At 43.7% G+C, this 15,760-nt stretch overlaps 1 protein-coding gene and 1 long non-coding RNA gene across 23 annotated transcripts in view; one reads left to right on the forward strand and one right to left on the reverse strand.

The window, feature by feature from the left end:
* Positions 1-238: 238 nt before the first annotated feature.
* LOC116762020 lies at positions 239-9,515 on the reverse strand. Its single transcript, XR_004352201.1, has 4 exons — positions 9,429-9,515; positions 8,684-8,860; positions 3,730-3,846; positions 239-1,975 (listed from the first exon to the last, which is right to left on the reverse strand). It is a non-coding gene; the product is annotated as an uncharacterized LOC116762020 (long non-coding RNA).
* Positions 9,516-10,061: 546 nt separating this feature from the next.
* Positions 10,062-15,760, forward strand: part of MAGI1 (membrane associated guanylate kinase, WW and PDZ domain containing 1) — a 623,501-nt gene continuing 617,802 nt past the window's right edge. For all 22 annotated transcript variants that reach the window (XM_032648635.1, XM_032648638.1, XM_032648637.1 and 19 more), the window contains exon 1: positions 10,062-10,954. In XM_032648635.1, the coding sequence (XP_032504526.1) occupies positions 10,642-10,954 (313 nt within the window). In that variant the 5' untranslated portion in view covers positions 10,062-10,641. The remainder of the gene's footprint in view (positions 10,955-15,760) is intronic.

Consider the following 15,760-nt stretch of genomic DNA (forward strand, 5'->3'; position numbering starts at 1 on the left):
TTGTAAGTTGTATCGTATATCCCAGCACATTCTATATTATTTTAGTATGCTACCTTTTTTTTTTTTTTTTTTTTTTTTTTGCCGTACGCGGGCCTCTCACTGCCGTGGCCTCTCCCGGTGCGGAGCACAGGCTCCGGACACGCAGGCCCAGCGGCCACGGCCCACGGGCCCATCCTCCGGGACCGGGGCACGAACCCGCGTCCCCTGCATCGGCAGGCGGACTCTCAACCACCGCGCCACCAGGGAAGCCCAGTATGCTACCTTTTTAAAATGGTGTCAGAGTGAGTTTTTAAATTTAGGTAAAATTCACATAACATAAAGTTTGCTATTTTAACCTTTTTTCTTTTCTTTTTTTCTGGCCTCCCGGCTTGCAGAGCCAAGGATTGAACGGGGCCACTGCAGTGAAAGCACCAAGTCCTAAACCCTAGACTGCCAGGGAATTCCCTATTTTAACCATTTTAAAGTACACAATTCAGTAGCATTTAGTACATTCACAGTGTTGTGCAACCATCACCTTTATTCAGTTCCAGAACGTTTTCATCACCCCAAAAGGAAATCCCATAACCATTAACCAGCACTCTTCCTCCTGCTTCCCCACAATTCCTGATAACCACCAATTTATTTCTTATCTCTATGAATTTGCCTGTTCTGGACATTTCAGATAAATAGAATCACACACTATGTGGTCTTTTGTATTTGTTTTCTTTCGCTTGACATCATGTTTTCAAGGTTCTTCTATTTATAGCGTATATCAGTCCTTTGTTCCTTTTTACAGCTGAAAAATTTTCCATTGTATGGATAGCCACATTTTCTTTATACATTAATTTTTTTGATGGACTTTTGGGTTATTTCCATCTTTGGCTATTGTGAATATTGCCGCTATGAACATTCATGTACAAGTTTTTGTTTGTACACCTGTGTTCAATTCTTTTGGATATATATACCTAGGAACTAAATTGTTGGGTGGTATAGTAATTCTATGTTTAACTTATTGAAGAACCATCAAACTGTTTTGCACAGTGTCTACATCATTTTACAGTTCCAGCAGCAATGCATAAGTGTTCTAATGTCTTCGCATCTACACCAACATTTGTTATCTTCCATGAAAAAAAAAATTGTACCCATCCTAGTGGAGGTATAGTAGTATCTCACTGGGGTTTTGGTTTGCATGTCTCTAATAACTAATGAAGTTAAACATTTTTTTCCCATGTGTTTAGTACTGTTCTTTTAAAAAAATTAATTCTAGAATAAATAATAATAAATAATCTAGAATTTTAGATTTATAGAACATTTGCAAAAATTATATAACAATATTTTAATAACACAATCTCCATATCAAACGTACTGGAAGGCATTTCTCTGCCTCCTCTACTTCTTCCACCTTGAGTTTTTAACTTTTTGATAGAGAAATATGTCATTGGAAACTATTATAGTTATTGATGAACGTTCTGATACATCGTCTATTTTGCTTACAAAATCATGGGGGTAGATAGTATTACAGTGACATTAGAAATTAATAAATGGTGGTACATAGCACAGTAATTAAGAACATCGTCTGTCTTAGTCACACCAGGTCTAAATATACTGGTCATGTCATCTTAGGCAAGGTATTTAACTTCTCTGAACCTCAGTCCCTTCTGCGAAATAGGGATAGCATCTGGCTCAGAGTGTCATTTATGAGGGTCAATTGAAAAAATGTATTGAAAGCACTTAAATGCAGTATTTAGCACTCAATAAATGAGGGATTTACTTTGTTTTTTGTTTGCTTGCTTGCTTTTTAAAGCACCAAGCAATCACCTAATTTATCTGTGTTCCCATAGTTGTCAGGATTTATGGGATACCATCATTCTATCTGTGCATCCTTCATTCATTCATACATGTATTCATTCATTCTTCAAATATGCATTGGGCCCATATTATGTGTTAAGCTGTGGTCATGAAGCTGCAGACATCAATAGCATTAAGAATCAAAAGTCTAAAAAAAAAAAAAAAAAAAAAAAAAAAAGAATCAAAAGTCTGGAAGCAGAGAAACATAAGATTAAATCCCAACTGCCACTTCCTAGGTGTGTGATCCTGGGCAAGTCACATAGCATCTGTTTCCTCATCTATTAAGTGGGACTGCTAATACTCCCGGCCTCATAAGGTAGAGAGGATTAAGTAAGTGCATCACTGAAAGCATTTACCAAAGCATCCTGCATACTGAGCACTCCCTCAAAATATGTTCATCACCAGAGATTTAACAAGTTAACAAATGCAAAGATTTAGAAGAGCACATGACATATTGTAAATATGTCTCAGTGTATTTTGGTTGTCTGTTTTTGAACCACTGAAAAACAGAAAACCATTCTTAGCTTGTAGGTAATACAGGGAAAGGTTAAAAAATAAATTTGGCTGTGGGCCATAACCCAAGGTATAGTGCATCATATGAAGAAAGGATAAATATGGTTTCTTTAAACTTTTTTTTCAATTATTTATATACATGTTTATGTTGTATATATGTGGTGGTAAAACAAAATGCATTTCTTATTCTGAACAGGAATGAAAAAATTTGAAAACATTAACCTAGAGAAGGTTATCTGGAGAGCGGTGTCATAAATGCCAGCTTGCCTTAGCAGGTGGATCACATAGCTTTACCAGTTTTAGGCTTTAGTGATATCAATTCAAAATGTAAAGTCATACCAAAATGATAGATTAAAATAAAATTAATAACTGAAGGGGAAGTTATTTAGACTAGGGGTCTAGTCTAAAACAGAGTAACCTAAGATTTAAGCAAAGAAAAAAAAAAGAAAGAAAAAGAGAGAGAAGAAAAAAAGAATTGCTATCTGTCTAGTTTTGCTCCCATCACTCAGTTGTGAGTGTTCCCAGCACTCTCAGGATTTTAGAGCAAAGGTCACAAGATCAAGGTCAAACATCTGAAAAATGCACATGCTGTGCATTTGGAAGCAGAAACATTCCCAAGCATATGCCAGCTTTTAAGTTCACTGAAGCAGGGAACTAACTTAATGATTAAAACTGCAATGTCTTCCAACACTTAGCTTAATTCAGCAGTTCTCTGCTGCATGTAAAATCCTTGGGGTACCCAAACTCAGGCAAGCTGAATTTCTCAGCCAGGAGTGTCAGGAATGTCCAGGATACAAGCATGCCAAATTTGGGCACTGATTCCCTGGGGGATGCTGCTCAAAACCACTCCCGGTTTGGCTAAGCCTCCCCTCACCTGGGCAACAGTCCACAAAAATGAGTTTAAAATTCCAGGAATGTGCTAAATCTGGAAAGTGAATAACACATTTTTTGGGGTCCTCATTCATCTGGCTACAAGATTTTATGGGGAACAATTTTCCAAAGATGGTACAGTTCAAGGAGCAAGGTTGCTCAGATTCCAGATTGCTGAGTCATTTTCTAAAACTCTGCCTAGTGTTTGCTGGATCGGCTTTGTGGCAAGACAGAGTTGTTCTTTATGGGACCATATATTCACACTGTGGGCAGCTGTAACCATCTGGGAACTCAGTGAATGGTTCCATAAAGCACATCTTCAAGTATCATAATGTGATCATAAAACTGGACATTGTCTTTCACTTATTAAAATACTATTAAAATAAATTTTAGGTGGAGGATGCAAGAAGTTCTTCTAACAATGGCACCTTTAGTTTCTGAAGACATATTTGTGAATTACAATCCTTCCCAAAGAGATGTCCACCAGAATCACCCTAGGTTCCCTGGCATTGGACTTACCCAACACTATTGAACTGGTATGTTTTCTTGTCTCAGTATCCAATGAGCATTCAATTAGGAGGTAAGCTTCCTCCAGCAAAAAAAATAGCATGTCTTTTAGTGCTGTACCATCAGTGCCTAGGAGGAATTGACAAAATAAGTATTTAATCAACATCTGTTGAATGAACAAATGAATGAAAACAATCTACCAACTGTCATGGGCCATCTTAGAATATTTAATTTTCTTTTTTAGTTTAGCTTCCGAAAAATTTAAGATTCATTTCAGAATATTTGAAATTGATGTTATGTAGTTTAACAAACCATCTGTATTAAACACGTGTAACACTTGACTGGCTTCCCTTGTAAAGGGTACAATTCTGCACTATTGCCAGCTTCAGAATATCTTCAAAATAGCTACCAACGTGTGGGCCAACCACTGCAGCTTTGATTGAAATCAAACTCACACTACGTTTGAATTCTTGGAACTCTTAGTTAACTGTGGAAGAGGCGACCACGATCTTGTATAGGAACTCATTTTAATGAGGTTTCCCTGAGTCGTCTCAAGTCCACACACACTCTGCCAGGCTTGATCAAGCAGCCAATCATGTCTGTGACTCACTTGTGTTTATTCTCAAAGCTACTGAAAAGTAGGCAGACTCCATCTACTCTCCACAATTGAAACTGAAAGCTTTAATACAGCCTGAAATTTCTCTCATTGCTCTTCCCATCTGTCAGTGAAAAATCTCCTTTATTTTGGGATTGCTAAACCTGGATGATGTAAGTTGCACGTGGCTATCTTTCCCGGCTGTCGGGAGAAGGCCAATCTGTATGTAGTAGGAGGGGATGAGGGCAACACCGAGGAAAAAATAACCGAGAGATGGAGAAAGCTGAGGGCATCGCTTGAGCCTCTTCATCCAGCCTTGATGAAAACTAGCTTCATCTCTACTCTTGCCAGTTATATGGAGTAATACATTTCCTTTCTTGCTTAAGCTAGTTCAGCTAGGTTTCTGTCACTGGCAACCAAAACATCCTAATACAAATAATTACTTCAGCCCCATTCAGAATCCTAAATGATCATTAATAGGGCATTGGTTTAATACATCTTGGAACATTCAAAGAATAGAATATTATTGAGCTAAGAAAAGTGATCAGTAGAGGTTTATATTTAACAAATAGAAAATTGAGGGTATATTGGTAAGTAATAAAAGGTACAAAGGATTATTTTATTCCATAAATTAACTGTAAATTCCAAATGGGGAGAGAGGGAGACAGAGAGACAACTTAAGAAAGTAGATTGCGTGCATGTGTATATATTTGTATTGACTAAAGTCCAGGAGGAGATACACCCAAAGGTAGAAACTGCTTACCTTGTGGTAATACAATTTTTTTTTGCCCACGCCCCAGGGCAGGTAGGATCTTAGTTCCTTGAACAGGGATCGAACCCAGGCCCCCTGCATTGGAAGTGTGGAGTCTTAACCACTGGACCGCCAGGTAAGTCCCTTGTGGTAATACAATTTTGAATAACTAAATTTAATGTTGCCTTTTTAGTTACCTATTTTTAAAATTGTTCTGCAACAACTTACATTACTAGGGTATTTTTAAAAATATGGGCATTCCATCTTTGATTTCAACGTGTATTTTCCTTCTCTCTCATTCAGTTCAGTTTCTGTACAATAAATTGTTAAAAACATACAATAAAGAAGAAGACATATAGTGAGTGAACACCTTCAATAATAAAATCCTGTATTATTTAAGCATCTACCATGTTCCAATGACTATATTTTCATAGTGTTGGTGGGAGATGAAATAAATGAGATACAAATATCTATTAGGAAGAAAATGCAAACACCCTGTTCTCAAGGACTTAACAATATCATGAGGTATATGTTCAGTGGAATTATGTAGGATGATATGCTACCTTACGGCTGAACATTTTGGAAATTTTAGGAGAGATTCCCACGATAAATTCTTCGGTTTCTCTTGCTTTCTCGGACCCAACGTCGAATTTCAAATCTTCCAGTTACTAATATTCATTTGTTTCCCAGGAAGTGAACCAGAACATTAGCCAGGATTAAACTCTCTTCCTCCTCTGGGGTACTAAAATAATAGTTCACATGTGATGTCTTGAAAGGTCACAAGAATTAACATTTTATTTATTCTTGCCTAGCTGAAAGGACTAAAGGAAGTGGTACCGTGGTCAGAAAAAACCCATCTGCCTCCCTGTGAGGAAAAGAACAAGTTATCAAGCGAATCATAAAAGCCCCTCCAGGAGATGACGTGGAAAGTTGCCCTCACTGTCTGTTTCCTTCAATCTGAACTAAGGGCTTTAACCTCCTTTGTTGATCTTCTGCTCTAAATTACCAGTTTGGCGTCAGTTACCTTTCTTGAATACGAAATATTTACCTTGATATCTATAACATACTCCTCAACGGCATTCTTCAGAAACTAAAAGATAACCAATTTTCACGTCCTCTTTTGCCCCACACCAACGAATTTATCTTCCATCTAGCATTTTCAGAAAAAGGAGGTAAGTTACCACTTTAGACTACAATAATGATTTCTTTACTCACAACTAGAAAACTTTGAAAGGAAATGTTATTTGTGAGAAAGAAGAGCAATGTACAATTTATATTTGTGGATTTTTTCTTCCCTTTGTTGAACTAGCTATATGAAAATTAAATCATAATCTGTGCAGAGTTTATTGTGTCACAGTTTACTTATCTCGATCCACTGTGTTTATTAAGAGTTCATTGTTGAAATGCTTCCGCAATAACAGTATAAGGCCATTTGGCACGTCGCCTGTACCAGAGCCCACAGATCTCCAAACACTTTAGAAATGTTTGCAAATTAGTCCTCTTTACATTACAGTAAATGATTCGATCTTCAGAGCCCACAGAAGGGGAACTGGAGATTGGATTCTGGAGTGGAACACTGTATTCCTTCAGTTTCAAGGGAAGAGATAGCACGGTGACTTAACTGATATGCACACACTATGTGGCAGATTCAGGAGCCAAAGAATGCTGGTACCCAAATATGCTAGGAGGTGGATGGCCACATCCTACACCTTCAGAGTGCAGTGGTTCTGAGAATGGGCTTTGGTTTGTGCCTCTGGGTTCACATCCTAGCTTTATCACTTCCAAGCTCTTCAGCAAGTTTCTTTACTTGCCTAGCTTCACTTTCCTCAATTGTAAAATCAAGGTCATTCATGCAAGTCAAGGACATACCTACCTCACACAATTGTTGTAGTGATTACACAAAATAATGCACATAATTATCCTGGCACACACGGTAAACCTCCAAGTTAGATATTTTATGGCATTATTTTGTCCACTGGAATGTATTGTCAAAGTCATAACGTACGTGAGAGAAGCCAGAACACTAGGATCCCACTTTACATCTATTCAAGCAAAATATACTCCAAGATAACTATAAGCTCTTTCAAAATAACAATCTATAAATCGGTTCTAGCCACCGAATCTAAATGGGCTTCATGTCAAAGGCCATATATTATCCAGTTTAAGATCACACTTAATCCATGCATTCATTCATTCATTGTGTATGATGCACACTCCCTTCAAAGCATGGGTTTAGGTGCTGAGGATTCAAAGGTTAGAAAAGGATAGATATGATTTCTGCCTTGAAGTTGTTTCCAATCTGGGACACAGGAACTGGACCAGGAGAAACAGAGTAGACAGAGTGTCAGAGGAGGAGCAGAGAGCCTGGGAATATCATAAACTTAATGTCTGGAAAAACTGACAGTCTTAGCTGCATTGGAGGTTCAAATTACTTCTTTTTATGTTCCTGGGTTATAATATGTCTCTCTATACCTCTCTCCACCCTGCTGTCTGTACCCTTAGGTATCCCTTCTTTTTTGGGGGGTTATTCCACATCTAAAATCTGAAGTGGGCTAAATTCCAAGTCCTTTTCTCTTCTCAGCCTCAGAAACACGTGGAATCCTGGAGAGGGAAGATGGTGCTCTGCCAGTGGGAGGAATCGCAAACCACTTGGTCTTGCCCATCCTTTGGACTCCTCCAGGTGGGAGTGAGGTAGGAGGTAGGGGACCAGTGATTGGAGGCAGGTGGGGGAATTCTTGGTAAGCAATCCTAGAATATGGGCTGCGGAAGTGAGGAACATACAAGGTCAAGCTTACTGGTGATTTGTAGGGGAATCTGTGATTTCAGTCTAAGGTGTTACACAAAAATGTGCATTTGGGGGGAAGGATTCACTCACCAAATACTTGAGCATTAACCAGGTACCAGGCACTGTTCGAGGAACTGCAAATGCATCAGTAAACCAAACTTCACTGCCCTCCTGGAGCTTACACTCTATGGGAAGATGCGGACCACAGATTTCTTCTCCTAAAAGGGTCCGTGATGTAAAAAATGCTCAGGAATCAAGATGCTAGACTTGTGGTCTTCATGTTGTATACCAGCACCACTTCAAGGGAACCTTAGAAGTCCAGATGATAGAACCCATCCCTAAGATTCTGACTGGCTGGATCTGTGCTTGGGTTTGGGAATGAACCTTTTGAATTTCATACTCATCTTGATTCAGTCGAGTTGGAAACAAATAGGTATCTTCCAGGAAAAGAGGCTGAAGACAAAATTTCCCTCTAGCCGCTCCGCGGCATATGGAATCTTCCCAGACCGGGGCACGAACGCGTGTCCCCTGCATCGGCAGGCGGACTCTCAACCACTGCGCCACCAGGGAAGCCCATCTTCTTTTATTTTTATTGGCTTAGAATAGCACCCTACAAACAGCGCTTTAAAATATTTAAATGTATGCTTATATATTTTAAGCTTTAGAAAGGAGAGGAGGAATTATCATCATCATCTAACTTGAAACCCCAAATGATTCCTAATTTTTCCAACTACTACTATTACTACTAATACTACTAAGTTTTTATTATATGCCATTTTACAAGTGTTCTCCCTGTAATACTCCCAAGAATCTTGTGAGGTATTGTTATACTTACTTAACAAGGGAGAAACGAAGGCTCTGAGGGGTCCTGGCGCTTGGTCAAGGTCACACAGAGATTGGACCGGTGGGAACCTAACCCCCAGAGCCCGGCTCTCAACCGTGATCTCTGCAGCACCGCATTCTTTCTGAGTCCTTTACACTCACCTCCCTTATTTAGCGCTTGAAATCTCTCCTGTGACCAAAGATGAATAAACAAGTTATAAATCACTGAGGGAAAGAAAATGCTTGGGAGACTATCGCCCAGGCCAGTTGGGGAGTATGTGGGGAGTGCAGCCTTGCTGGTGCAGGGTATTCTTTCTGTCCGCAGCCCCCGAGCACGTTCCGAAACCTAGCAAGGATAGAAACTGGCTCTACCTCAGCCCCCGGGGCTGCGAATTCCGAGAGGTGGCTGCCGCGCCCAAGCCCCCGCAAGCGCCAGAACTCGGGTGCAGATCCCAGACCCAGAAGTGATCCTTATCTCCTAGCCCTGGGGCGGGTCCAAAGGCTGCCCAGCTCAGCCAGGAACTTGAGCCCGAGACAGATGTCTGGCTCCAGAAGTCTCTCCCAGCGAGGGAGTTAAAGAACTAGACCCCTTTTCGGTTGAAGACCCGAACCCCCTCTTGCTTTTTGGCTTCTTTCCCTCACCTATAGTTTTCCCCGTGTCCAAAAAAGTTGGCCCCAAAGTTTAAGGGTGTATGTGTGTGTGTGTGAGCGTGTGACTCTCCCAGGGATCCCAGTTGGGGGACCCAGGGTACACTCACGGTCCCCCTCCACAGGATCGCAGACCCACGGGCAGACCCCACTCCAGGAACCGAACCCGAGGGCTTTGTGCAGGCGAACAGAAGCTTCGGGGTCGGGTACTGCGTATTATAGGGAAATGCGGCGGGGGGCGGGTGGGGGTGCGGCAGACAGTGCGGGCTCGGTGACCGACAGCGGGGCCAGCCACTGGCCGAGGGCGGTAAGGAAGCTTAGGGCGGCGTGAGTGCGTGCGTGTGTGCGTGAGTGTGAGCGCCAGGGTGAGTGTATGAGGCTCCCCAACCCCCACCTGTTTGAAACGGTTTTAAAATGCCAAAGCCAGATTGCCCATGTTTTCAAAAGTTGCAAACGGTTGGAGGAAAACACTTGCGTATCCCGCAAACTCCCAAAGGGATTTGCCGAGGCGTGGGCACTGAAAGAAAAGGAGGAATAAGAGGGGTGTGTGAACCGGGGGGGGAAATTGCCTGCTTCTGGGAGGTCGGCTTTAGGACCCAACGGGAAGCACATTGGAATCTCTCCCTTCGGGAAGGCGGGGTGGGGCGGGCCGGCCGGCAGGCGGCCGCGGGGCGCATGCGCGCGCGTCTCCTCTGGCCGGCCGCTGCGCTCGGCGGCGCGGAATAGAATGAACTGTAACAAAACAAGCCGAGCCTTTGTATCTGCTTAAAGGGGACGCAGGCACTTCCCTCCTGTCCCTCTCCCCCGCCCCCCCGCCCCCCCCTCCCGCCGCGCTCTGCAACCGCGTATCCAGGGCTCCCAGCAACTGGCTGGAAGGGCTTCCCCCAACCCTCAGTAACAGCCCGCCAGCAAGGAAAGGCGAGCCAGGCGGGAGGCAAAGAGGACACACCGCATTTCTAAGAGGCAAGAAAGAAAGGAAGGAAGGAAAAAAATAACCCAAGCGGCGCAGAGTGGACTCTGGTCCCGGAGAGCACGGTCAGGCGCCGGAACGTGGACCTAGAAGCACCGGAATGCAAACAAAGCTCGCGGGCGCCTGTGCAGGGCTCGCGGGGAAGCCCGGAAAGTTTGTTTTATGATGGCTTGAGTGCGCGAGTGTGTGCAGGGAGCGAGTCTGCCAAGTTTCTCTCTCCCGTTGCGTTATTTTGGGGGAGATGTCTCTCCCTTGAACCAGCGTGGGCTTGGGGGCTTGTGCTGTGGAAGGCACCTGTCTCTCATTTTATTGTTATTTTTTTTTTTGGGGGGGGAGGAGGGGCGTAAGTCATCATGTCGAAAGTGATCCAGAAGAAGAACCACTGGACTAGCAGGGTTCACGAATTCACCGTGAAGCGGGGACCCCAGGGCGAGCTGGGGGTGACGGTGCTGGGGGGCGCGGAGAACGGAGAGTTTCCGTATGTCGGAGCGGTGGCGGCGGCCGAGGCGGCGGGGCTTCCCGGCGGCGGCCAGGGCCCTCGGCTGGGCGAGGGGGAGCTGCTTCTGGAGGTGCAGGGGATCCGGGTGTCCGGTTTACCCCGCTATGACATACTGGGAGTTATCGACAGCTGCAAGGAGGCCGTCACCTTCAAAGCCGTCAGACAAGGTAAGACGGGATGCGCCTCCCGGAGGCGCCCCCAGAAAAGGGGATCGGCCTGCGGAGACTCCCCCCGCCCCCCAACTCGATTTCCCGCTTTTCTCCTGCGAATGCGGCTTAGCGGGGAAGTTGAGGCCGTGCGCCCTGTGATAGTGAAATACAAAGTTGTTGAGAGGTTGTGGGTTGTTTGCTCACCTGTATTGGGAAGAGGAGCTTGGGTTTGCGCGGGGAAGCGTGGAGATTTTTCCCAGGCCTGGTTTGCCAACCTGTTATCTCCGCCACCAAGTGCAGCACAGCTTGCCTGCACCTGGAGGAGAGTTGGCAGGGGCAACGTGGACGCTCTCCTGACTCCCTGAGCGAGTGTTGCAGCAGGCGCAGTTAATGCGTTCTTTGGCCACTTGTCTGTTTCCAGACCTGGAGAATGGGTACGAAGGAGGTGAGGGTCTTTGGTTGTTGGGCCTCCTCCATCAGAAAATTAGCGTCACCCGCGACCGCCCAGGTGGGTCCGGGCATCACCGCCTGGCAGTTCCAAAGCCCGCCGCCTGAAGATCCTGCATTCACCCCACAGCAGGATGACGCATGTGTCTCGACCGTGTGGCCCGGCCCCAGGCTCGTGGGTGGCGGTGGGGGGAGAGAATGGAGAGGGTATTTCAGTGCTACTCAAGCCCAAGTTTATACTGCCACCAACATCACCACCATCACCATCACTAAGACCATCATCACCCCTGTGATGATGATGATAGCTGCTCTTTCTTGTTAGCTTACTACGTGCCAGGCTCTATGTAAAATGCTTTCCTTGCACTATCTTGTTCTGATTGACAACAGTTCTGAGACCGAGCTGTTCTTATAAACCCCATGTTACAGATAAGGAAACTGGGACTGATGTTGGTTCAGTTACTTGTCCAAGGTCACACGGATGCCAAGAGTGAGGGTTTGAGCCCTTGTTGCAGAGCCTTAAGCACCGAGGAGGAAGAAGTGGGGGAATGACCATGGGAGCCCCGAGGAGCACCCTGGAGAGGAGGGAGTGGAAGCAAATTCATCTCTCAGAAGCCTGGAGAGGAGTGATGACCTTTATGATGGCTGCTGGTGGGGGCGGGGAGTCCCTTACTTCTTAGTTTGGTGCAGGCATGGGGCTGTCCCTGATACAGTCCAATAGAGAAGGACTGGACTCCCTTAAAGGAAGCCCTTGTACGACCATGCACCATGACGCAGGTTCTTCCCCGTGAAGGCACCAGGTTGAGCCCTGGTGAAAAGTTCCCATATGTGCCTGCGCGGGCTTGGAAGGGCAAGCAGCAGCTGGAGGAATGTGTCAGAGGAAAGAAGGGTTGGGCTGAGCTAGTCCTCTTTTGGAAACAGGCCCGTTCCAGATGAAACGGAGGAGGGGGACAGGGAGAAGGGCTGGGTCTTTTGGTAGCTTTGGGAGCCGAGGGACTGACGGTTATGGAAAGCTCCTTCCATTTATGTTCTCATTGTGCGCTTGCACACCTCCTCCAAGAAGCCCTCAGGCATCCTGCCCAGATGAACAAATCCTTCTTCCTCTGGACTCCCCTAAAGGTGTATCTTGTAGTTTTTTTACTTACTCTGAACTATGTTAGTTCCCTCCCCTCATTTCCATACAAGGTGGTAAGCTCATTGAAGGGAGAGACTGTGGCTCATTCATTGCACATCTCCCCAGCTTTGGTTGAGGTCCATCATCTTGCCTCACGAGAATGTGTCCTCCCTCATCTGTAAACTGGCTTTCTTGTGTCACATAAACTAATAAGCACAAAGAGTGCAGAACAGTGCCTGGCACATAGTAAGTGCTCATAAAGATTAGCTATTATTGTTATGTTTAAAGTGAATTGGGGCAGTTACTTATTTCTAAGTCTAGCTTTTAGTGTCAGGAACCTGAATTATGAAGTTAATACCAGTACCTGGATTATTAGGACTTGATAGAACTGTAGAGAAAATACTGTAGCATTTGATGGGATCAGCTGCTGGTCGCCGTGCCAGGGGCATTTTGGAGAAAGGGCTGGTGGAAGGACAGGCAGGAGTTCCTGCATGTCCTGTGCGGGGGTCTCCTGGTGTCTAATGGGTCCAGTGGGGGCTTGTTCTCAGTGTGCAAGCTACTGCATGTGGCTGAGCCTCCCTCCATCAGTTACCAAAGATTGGGAGGCATCGTCCCAGGGCCACCTCCTCATGGCAGTCCGGAAGGGTTGGTCAGCTAACAAAGTGTGTTTGGAATCAGGTACCTCTGGGTTCGAAGGAAACTGTAGCTACGTAGGAATGCTCATAGAATGTGTGTGTGTGTGTATGTGTAGGCAAATCTACTTGTTCTTCTTGTAATGGGATAGAATAAAGATATAGATGGGGACGCTTGAATGGCCTGGAATCCACCACAGTGTAAAAGCTACTATTTCCTGTAATGATTACACAGGCACAGGTAGCTCTTCTAAGATTTTCATTACAGAAAGACGGCACTAGAAAGCATTTCACCAGCCTTCTCTTTTATATTGAGAATAAGATTTAAATTATACTAGAAATTGCTCTTCCTGTGCTTTCATTACTGTGTTTTAATCATATTAGATAGGCTTCTACTTGGTACATGGTAAAGGAAAAATGTTACTTTTGTGTTGTCTGTACCTTGAACTAGCCACTACCAGGGACACGGGTCACTCTGGGTGCTGTGTGTATGAAAATGTCACGGTCTTCTTGTGGGAGAAGATTCTGCTGTTTCTGTTTCATGGCAACTCTCTGAAAAGATGCACAGACCAAAATAGTCTGTAGCAAGTGGTATTATGTGAAGCAGGACTGGATTGTGAAAGAATCAAGCTAAATGGATCTACCAGGTTAGAGTTGATTCATTTTAAATGGAGAGGACAGTCTTTTGTCACAAAAGTGCCTAATAAGAATGTACAAATATGTATATATGTTATATAAAATATATGTTACTTTACATATATAATAAAGCATATATATGTACTATATATACTATAGGTATATATTTACCTGTAATAAAATGCACAGATCTTAAGTATATAGTTTGATGGGTTTTGACAAATGTATATGCTCATGTTAGCTTCACCCAAAGCAAGATACAGAGCACTTCCATCACCCCAGAAATTTCCCTCCTGTCCCTTTCTAGTCAGTTCCCCCCACCTCTTCCAGAGGCATTGACTGTTTGATTTTTCTCACCATGGATTAATCTTGCCTGTCATTGAAATTCATATAAATGAAATAATGCAGTGTGTACTCTTCTGTGTCTGGCTTTTTTCACATATTGTGTGTATCATGGTTGTTTTGTATTGTTGAGTAGTATTCCATTGCATACATATACCAGATTGTTTATATTTTTGCTTGTCAATGGACATTTGGACTGTTTATTTTTTCATCTGTTATGACTAAAGCTGCTGTAAATGTTCCAGTTCTGCCACATCTTTGCCAGTCTTTGATCTTGTCTGTCATTTGAACTTTAGCCATTCTAGTGTATGTGGAAAAGAGGAAAAGTACAGTAATCCCCTTATCTGTGGGTGATACGTTCCAAATCAGGCACAGTAAGAGATTAAACACAACATGAGGTAGAACAAATTATAACTGTGTAGTATAATAAAAGTTATGGGAATGTGGTCTCCCTCTCTCTCCAAATATCTTACTGTACAAATTTATTGCCTCTTCCATCTTAACTAAGCACTTATCATGCACTATGGCTACAACTTGTGCAGTTTTAAGTATGACAGCAAAGCTAGCACATATTTCTTTTTCCTTCTCACAATTTCACAGATAGAAAATTCATTCTAACTGTAGATCTTAGCATCCACAGCATATGATTTTATTAAGTCGAGAACATTCACCTTTTCACTTCAAGGAAGCGCTTTACGGCTTCTCTTGGGCAGATCCGAACTGCCAGCATCACTCCTCCTGCGCTTTGGGGTCATTACTGAGTAAAATAAGCGTCGCTTGAACACAAGCACTGTGGATAGTCAATTTGATAACTAAGCTACTAAGTAACCAATGGGCAGGATACCCTGGACAAAGGGATGATTCATGTCCTGGGCAGGACAGAGGGGGAAGACGGGAAATTTCATCCTGCTATTGGTGTACAATTTAAAACGTCTAAATTGTATATTTCTGGAATTTTCTATTTAATATTTTCAGACCGTGGTTGACTGTGAGTAACTGAAATCACAGAAAGCAAAACAGCAGATAAGGGGGAACTACTACAATTAAGGAAACTTAGCTCTAGGATATAGCTAGTATTTTTTGAGCACTTGGTTTAGGAAGTGCCAGGCCCTTGGCTAAGCTAGTGCTTTATGGGTATTTTGTTCTTTATTCCTCCCAGCTAGACTCAATGTGTCAGAAACTGAGGTCCAGAGAGTGTGGGTGGCTTTTCCAAGGGTCATACAAGTGGCTGAAGTAGAGCTGGAACTCAGCCGTGTTGGATTTCAAAACCCATGCTTCTAGTTCCTGGGTCAGTGGGTCTCAAAGTAGGCTCCCCAGACTAGTGGTATTTACATCACCTGGGAACTGGTTAAACATGCAGATTCCCGGGCCTCAGCCCTACTGATACCTAAACTCAGGAGGGTGGAGCCTGTGCCGTGTTTTTAACAAGGTGACTCTCATGCATGCTCAATTTTGAGCACCACTGTCCTAGGGTATAGACTGCATTGAAAATATGGCATCGAGTGGGGCAGGTGATCTGTGTTCTAGAACAAGCTTGGCCACTAGTGCTGTCATCTCTGGTGAGTCACCTCTTTGGGCCTTTCTTCATACCTAAAATAAGTGGATGTATCCTTTTAGATCCTTTGCGCTCCTAAAATGCTAAGATTCCCTGAATAG

Source organism: Phocoena sinus, chromosome 11 (genome assembly GCF_008692025.1).
Source record: "Phocoena sinus isolate mPhoSin1 chromosome 11, mPhoSin1.pri, whole genome shotgun sequence".
NCBI classification, from domain to species: Eukaryota; Metazoa; Chordata; class Mammalia; order Artiodactyla; family Phocoenidae; genus Phocoena; species Phocoena sinus.